We start from the raw sequence: 7,953 nt of genomic DNA, 5'->3' as shown, positions 1-7,953 counted from the left end.
ATAGGTCTTATATTTGATTATTATAAAGACGAATTTGAATCATATTATTGTTAAGATTTAACTAGCTCTCTCATCTATAATCCACCATTGGATTCTGAAATAATTTCCAATAGGCGAACTTATTACCATATTCCTTACTAATTCGGAAGGCCGAGCAACGCAAGTCGCCGCGGAACGCCACCCATGACCAGCCGCTGACATCACCGCAACCCCCCACCGTTCCATCGCGAGAAAAGCCAGAGAAAGTCCCGGGCCTGCGGGTCCCACTCCCGTCCCCATGGCTTGATAGTCTTCGTTTCCCTTCTTTGTCTTCTGCTCGTCTTCCTTCGTTCCACAAGACACCTTCCCCGACGTTACTTCTCCTCTCTCTCTCTCTCTCTCGTTTCATTTATAAACCTCCTCCCCCTTCCTCTCTCACTCTCCTTCTATATCCTCCTTTTCCAGCAATCCTCCCCGGTACCACAACACCATGGCTCCGCTCTTATCCTGCGCCGCCAAGCATGCGGTCCTCGCTCTCTTCCTCCTCTTCCTCCTATCACCGGTTGGAGCCCAGCCCAGTCCGGACGGGTCCGACCCGTACCAGTACCAGCGGTTCAGCCCGCCGTTGGCCATCATCATCGCCGTACTGATCGCCGCCCTCTTCCTCATGGTTTTCTTCTCAGTCTACGTCCGCCGCTGCTCCGACACCTACCAAGCCGACAGCGTCCGCGCCGGCGCCTCCCACACCGGCCGATCCCGACGCGGGGCAGCCTCACGCGGTCTCGACACCGCCGTCCTCGACACCTTCCCCACACTTGACTATGCCGAGATCAAGGGGCTTAAAATAGGGAAAGAGGCGCTCGAGTGCGCCGTCTGCTTAAACGAATTCGAGGACGACGAAATGCTGCGTTTGATCCCCAAATGCGACCACGTGTTCCACCCTGACTGCATCGACGTGTGGCTGATGTCGCACACCACGTGTCCCGTGTGCCGGGCCAACCTCGTTCCGCAGCCCGGCGACTCGGCACCACAACTCACTGAGTTGGGATCGGTGCAGCAGGAGGGCGACGTCGAAGCTCAAAACGACGCCGTAGACGCGGAACGGGAGAGAGATGACCTGGGAATGCTAGCACAGCAAGAACCTGAGGTGTTGAACATAAACCAGACGCTTAATCGGAACCGTACACGTGGATCGAGATCGAGCAGGCTGCGGAGATTGTTCTCGCGCTCACACTCGACCGGACACTCTGCGGTCCAACCGGGAGAAGACACTGAGCGGTTCACCTTGAGGTTACCGGTTGAAGTCAGGAAACAGATTATGAACCGGAAGCTGAACCGGTCCACTAGCTTATTGGTCTTGCCCCGAGAAGGGAGTTCGAGGCGTGGGCCCCGAACCGGTGAGAGTAGCAGTATTAATAGAGTGAGGAGCTACAGAAGGCTCGAGCCGTTGGACCGGCAATTTAGATCGGACCGGTGGGTGTTCAACAAAACGCCACCATTTCTCACAAGGATGTCAAGTCGTTCGTCGCCGAAAGTGGCGGCAATTGACGGTGAGACACCGGCCGTGCCGGAAATGTCTAGGAGCAGTTCGGCTCGGCCTCCGGTTTAATTAGCTTTAGTTGGTTTGTATAAGTTTTTTTTATCTTTTCCCCTCCACTGCTTGGGTCAATTTGTTCAATGTCTATAAATGTTTTTGTACCTTATTTATCAATTTTCTTGAACTTTAAATTTGAAAAGACCGGGTGTCATGTAGATGACAATGTTGACACTCGTATTATATATAGTCAATGGAATGAGTTGGTCTTACAAATTAAAGGATCTTGCTTTATCGGGTGACATTATGTACAATGTATTTGGAAAACGAAAATTTTAAAGAGTTTGTAACTCAGTTGATAAATATTATACCACACTCAGTACAAAATCTTGATTTTAATTTTCATTCCTCTAATATTTTTTTAATTAAAAAAGGGCTAAGGACAAATTGAAGAAAATATCAAATTAAAGAGGTTTTTGGGAGGGAAAAATACAAAAGGACCAAAATTAGTTAAAACTTGTATTCAGATATTTGAATTGAATATGATGACCCAAAATGAATGGGAGGGAACAATACAAAAGGACATCTTGTTGGACCAAAAAGAAATGAATTCTTTGTTCTTCTAATGACTTGGTCATCTGCTACCATGCAAACTTTTCAAAAAAAAAAGAAGAGCCACACATTTTTCGCTTGGTTGTGTCCACACCAAGATTTAGTAGTGTTTTTCTTTATTTGTAAGTGATCATAAACAATATTTACATAAGAATTTCATTATGTGTACTTTCGATTAGCATGCAGACTAACATGATGATTATTGCATACTTAGGTGACGGAAGAGAGATTTTTTAATAAAACACGGATCGGTACGTCACATGTTATATATAAGTAGTGAGAAGTTTTTTTTTAAAGTATCCCTCCACTTGTTTAATATAAAGTTAATGTGCTTGTATTCCGAACACATTGCAAAATTTCTTAATGAGGAAAAAGGATCTTTTGCATAATATGTGATTTGTTACTTCGGAGCTTGGAGTGTTCCCCTTTATAATAACAGGGTGGAATTTTTGACCATTTTGTTTGGCATTCGTCGCCCTTTTGGTGCTAATTGTTCGGCAGTTTATGGAAGCAACCGATTGCTTTTTGGGCCTTCCTCATTCCGTTATCTTATCTTGTAACTTAGGGTACTAATTGCTGCCTCTTTCCAATCTTAGAATATATAAACTTTCTTTTTTGGTGTCAAAGCATTTGAAAATTAAAACCCGACTGCTTAATTATAAGGAAAGCTAAAGAAAAGTTCAAAAAAAAAAAAAACTTTAGTTTTAATAAAAAACGACAAATAAAAGTGTAATGAATAGTACTAGAAAAAGGTAAAAATGTAATTTTTAGTTAAAAATGAACAATACCGTGACTGTTTTGTTAAAACTTCTTTAATTATATTGTCTGAAAAATAATATTATTTGACACGTTAGAACTCCCTTAATTAAATGCTCTCGTTTACTTTGTTGTCTTCCAATTTTTCCTCTCTTACCTTGTTGTCAAATTAATGAAACAATATTCTTTGACACGTGAAATCGCATTCCCTTTGACCCCCGATGCTCTCTTATCTATTTAGCTTAAGGGTCTTGCTTACTTGCTCGCCCTCAGCACCATCAACAATTATTATTGGTATCGAATTATTATTAATTTTGTATTCTCTTTTTTATGCGGAAATAAGCATCATATTTGCTTATCAATAGGGTTGTCATACGTTTTGGTTGGAAAGCGATTCTCCCCATTCAGATGATTTTGTTCCTTCTTGGCCTCTACTCCTCTTGGAATTTATTTGTCGGTCAGTCTGCATGTTGTAATTGATTTTAAAAAAAAAATCAAAATTTTTGAGAATCTTTGTTTTATCAAATTTTGTAGTATAGATGATGTAAGAATCACGATCATATATTTATGTTGGTGTAGTTTGTAATTACTCACTAGATTTTCTTTTGTTGAAAACTACTTATTAGATTAAACATCATGACGTTGGAATTCAATTATTAATTCATGCTATTGCTAATCACCAAATAAATTACGTTTATTAGTATCACACTCACTTTTTCAGTTGACTCTAGAAGCCCAGTTTGTTAACAAATAACGCGTTACAATTGCAGTTTGTGTTCAACACGACAAGAATACGAGAAAAACTACATTTTGCTAAACCTTGGAGTTTTAAATTTGCAATGAAATGGGCTTTAATGGTCCACAACCCATCATCACTTCAAGCCCAAGCCTGAAACCCAACACCAACTACGCAAAACCATCAGCGTACTCGACGAAAGAGCAGAAGAAACAGAGGGACACATGGAAGACGAAGACGGAGGGCAAAATACAGAGTCAGACCTGAACAAAAACAAGAAGAAAACAGTGATAAAAATACCATCTTTTCAAGAAGTACTCGAGAGCTCGCAGTCTAAATCCACCCCGCCTTCTCTCTTCACTCCTTCACATAGTTTTGCTCAAGCATTTGCATTCGTCAAGTCCTCTGAGTTCTACTCGCCGCCTCCTGCCTCCACCGCCGCCTCACAACCGCCGCAGGCCTCAGACGCCACCAATTCGAGGTACCCTTTTCACCAATTTCAATGCAAACCTTTGTGTTTGTTTAGTGGAGAGTTTTTATTTGGATTTATGGTAGTTTCTGATTTAGGAAATGTGGGTTATTGTTTGTTTTGGTGGGAAATTGTTTATTCATTCTCGCACTTCTATTCTGATGGGCGTGTGAGAAGAAATAAAAGAGAATTTTTTTCGAGGTTTGGGCTTCTGAAAAATTTGATCTTGCTGTAATTTGTAAACATTGACTTTCGTTACAACCCAACTTAGCATTTTCGAAATGTTAGGGTGATAAAATGTTGGAAACTAAGTTTAGAGAACTTTCTTGAACTTTTGATTACTTAAAAATTTAATCTTTATGATGTTTGATTTTGCGATGATTTGTCAGCTTTCATTTTTCTTAGAACCCAAGTGAGCATTCGCTTTCGAAATCTTAGGTTGATAAAATGTTGGAAATCAAGTTCAGAGAGAAGTCCTCTTTGTTGTATAAGAACTCAGCAAGGACAGAGCTTCTAGTTGATTGAACTGTTAGGTGGTTTGTTAAGGTTTGTGTTTTCTTTTTCTGGTTATCCGAAGCTGAGATGCTTTCGTTCTTTGTTTTTTGGTTTAGGCAAACTGGCCAATCTGATGTTCCGTCTTCATCATCTGCACCTGCGAATGCAGTTGCATCATCTTCATCTGTTCAGCGTCGCAATGCAATTCTTGTGAGCCACAGACAGGTCTAGTACTCTTCATCCAATGGTACTTGGTGTGTTTTTCTTAGAGTTTTAGACAATGCATTGCATCTTTTCAAATTTAACTGTTTAAGATAATGGTACTTCTTCCTTACAATTTGAAAGTTGGCATACTTTGGCTGAACAGTGAAACATGAGTAGAACTAATGAATATCAGGAAACCATTGACCACATTTTTGAAATTTTAATGTGCCGATCTTAGTATCTTCAGTAATGGTGTGGTTGACACTGGCAATTTTCGAACCTTATTACGTATACGATATATGTGATGTCCTTTTTTTGCAAGACTTCTTAAGATTCCCTTATTCATATGTTTATACATTTTGATGTCAGTGTGTACGAAATTTGTGACAGAAAAAAGGCTGTAACTGAACAAAAGGATAAGATGGGTTTTTTGTTAGTTTTGGGGTGTCAGTGTAGTGAATGATTAGCCAATTTGATGCAACCATTACTCAGTACTTAAATTTGAAAATTGGATCTGAAAGTCCATGTTTTACATTAGTAGCCTTACCATGATACGGGGTCTAGAATAGCTCCAAATATTATTGCCACAAGCAGAGTAAAGTTCATGATCAGCCTTTGCATCGTTTAGCAATTTTTCAATCCGCAGTCCTATTATTGTGAACTGAGTGTAAAATTTAATTCCTCCTTACAGAAGGGAAACCCATTGCTGAAACATATTAGAAATGTGAGGTGGGAGTTTGCAGATATTGGTTGTGACTACTTACTTGGGCAAAGCTCATGCGCTCTCTATCTCAGGTTTGAACATTTGCACGTACGTCATACCAAGTTACATATATGTGAATCTATAGCCAGGATGCTGTGGTAAATATGGTACAACTGTTATGTGAAAACTTACATAGTATGACAGTTTATCCAATATGATTTCTCATCTAGCTACCGTTGCATTTATTTTCTCATGAAAAAATAGAATATCTAGATGGAAATTGACTAACAGTACACAGCAATGATATCGTAGTTGCCCTAACTTTTGAGCTTGAGGTGTTTTTGGACTCGAGTTGATGATGCCTAACTCATGCTAATTTTAATACGATGAAACTTATAAGTTGATTTTGATTTATATGATATGTATGCTGACCAATTGTTGTAGTCTTCGGTATCATCTGCTGCATCCAGACTACCTATATTTCCGTATCAGAGAATTGCAAAAGAACTTTAAGCTTCGTGTTGTCCTTTGCCATGTTGATGTGGTAAGCCATTGTGCCAAAATTGTCTTTCATAGCTTTATCAGTAATTTTTTATTCGTTTTATCGTAGTTTATACTTTGACGTAACTCATTGGACGTACAGAGTGAGCAGTTCTTTTTCTGCCTTTATAATAGCAGACTTGCTCACTATTTCTATTGGTTTTCAGGAAGATGTAATCAAGCCTTTACTTGAAGTTACTAAAACTGCTCTGCTTCATGAATGCACATTATTATGCGGTTGGAGGTATAAATATTTTGTTTTGAACTGCAAGCCAAAAATGTAAACTTGGCAACGGTCTTTTTTTCCATGACTCTGATATTGGAAGGTTATATTTGATATTCTTCTCGTAAGCTTTTCAAGAACATGATTAACTATTTTAACGGGGATCAAGTATGGTTAAAAGGGTCTCTGTTTGTAAAGGTGTTTAGCTTTAGCTTACTCCCGGTAGCTTAGTTTTTGTTAGTTTCTTTGACCCCATATGTGCTTCTAACATGTTCTTTTATAGCTTGGAGGAATGTGGTCGATACTTGGAGACTATAAAAGTTTATGAAAACAAGCCTGCAGACATTATTCAAGGTCAAATGGATACAGACTATTTATCGCGGGTATTAGTACAGTTGAGGTCGACTAAGCAGTTATATTCTTCATGTAGAGAAATTAGGGTCTTATCAAATTATTTGCTTAATTTGCGATAATATCTGGTATGGATTGTATAATTTATGACACTGAATTCATTGAACTGAACCTTGTCTATTTTGGGTAGCTAAATCACGCGTTAACGACAGTTCGACATGTTAACAAGACTGATGTTGTCACCCTTGGTACTACGTTCGGGGTATGCCTCCAGTTTTGCACTGAGAATTCGTTGGCAGATAGTGTGGTTTTTAGTTTTTAGTAATGTTGAAATATCATTCTCCTGTTTGCAGTCTCTTTCTCATATCATGGATGTTTCCATGGAAGATCTAGCTCGTTGCCCTGGGATAGGAGAGCGTAAGGTATTCTCTGTCGACCTTTTTTCTTTTTAATGTTCAGACGAATATACGATGGGAGGCATAACAATTGTACCTTTTTTGCCTTGCTTATCAGGTGAAACGTTTGTATGATACATTTCATGAACCATTTAAGCGTGTGGTTGCCAGTCGCCCTACTGTTCCAGAAACCTCTGTCCCAAGCAATGCTGAACCTGGTTCAGTGGATGAAGATAAAGCAGCAGAGGAAACAGAAGATGAAAGCAAACGTGGAAAGAAGGAACGAAAATTGAGTGTTAAGTCGGCCTTGTCTGCTGCCTTTTCCAAATATGCTGATAAAGTTAATAGAAAGAGCATCAACTCACAAGGAGAGAAACAAGGAGAAACAAGTACTGCCATGGAAGCTGAATCTGAAAACGAATGAGTAGAAATTCAAGGTTAGGTTCACTGTAACTGTTGCATTCTTCGCAGCCGGTAGTTCATCGACAAAGTTTCGTTGCCCGAAATCCATCTGCTGATGGCACCATCTTAGGCTGATTTACGGTTCTAGAAATGTATTCGGGTTATTGTTAAGCCATTAAAGGACCATGTTTAATAAATTATTACAAATTTACACGCGAAATGCTCTTCTTGTACGTTCATCTTCGAAGTTAAGGGTTTGTTTGTAACTTTCTTAAATGATTGAGAGCTGGTTTGGTATCCTTCTTGGATCCAATTTTTTGTTTTTGACGACAAGTACTCAGTAATTTAGTAACATTCTTCATTTTTTTCAAACTACAAAGTATTTTTAAATGGAATACCAAGCAACTCCTAACTATATATATTTAAGAATACACTTGGTCATCGGTCAGTCGCAATCTAAAAACAACTCAATACCCAGATTGAATACACCACATCTCATCCACTAGAAAAAGAGAGGTTCAACATAAGGGTGGAAGTTGGAATGATGCTTCCGA

General features: G+C 39.4%; 2 protein-coding genes across 2 annotated transcripts; both read left to right on the top strand.

Annotated features, from left to right (window-relative positions):
- The first annotated feature begins 469 nt into the window (after positions 1–469).
- Positions 470–1,807, top strand: LOC103928322 (E3 ubiquitin-protein ligase ATL6). Its single transcript, XM_048577030.1, has one exon. The coding sequence runs from the start codon at positions 470–472 to the stop codon at positions 1,586–1,588; it is 1,119 nt and encodes a 372-aa protein (XP_048432987.1). The 3' UTR covers positions 1,589–1,807.
- Positions 1,808–3,806: 1,999 nt separating this feature from the next.
- LOC103928320 (DNA excision repair protein ERCC-1) lies at positions 3,807–7,696 on the top strand. Its single transcript, XM_009337352.3, has 9 exons — positions 3,807–4,098; positions 4,698–4,806; positions 5,477–5,580; positions 5,933–6,032; positions 6,196–6,272; positions 6,535–6,634; positions 6,793–6,864; positions 6,956–7,024; positions 7,116–7,696. Exons 1-9 carry the CDS (start codon positions 3,842–3,844, stop codon positions 7,419–7,421), a joined length of 1,194 nt encoding a protein of 397 aa, XP_009335627.2. The 5' UTR covers positions 3,807–3,841; the 3' UTR covers positions 7,422–7,696.
- Positions 7,697–7,953: the final 257 nt, after the last annotated feature.

Source organism: the organism of the source record quoted next, unplaced genomic scaffold (assembly GCF_019419815.1).
Source record: "Pyrus x bretschneideri cultivar Hongxiangsu unplaced genomic scaffold, Pyrus_bretschneideri_v1 Contig11, whole genome shotgun sequence".
NCBI classification, from domain to species: Eukaryota; Viridiplantae; Streptophyta; class Magnoliopsida; order Rosales; family Rosaceae; genus Pyrus; species Pyrus x bretschneideri.
This window is presented reverse-complemented; position numbering and strand designations above follow the sequence as displayed.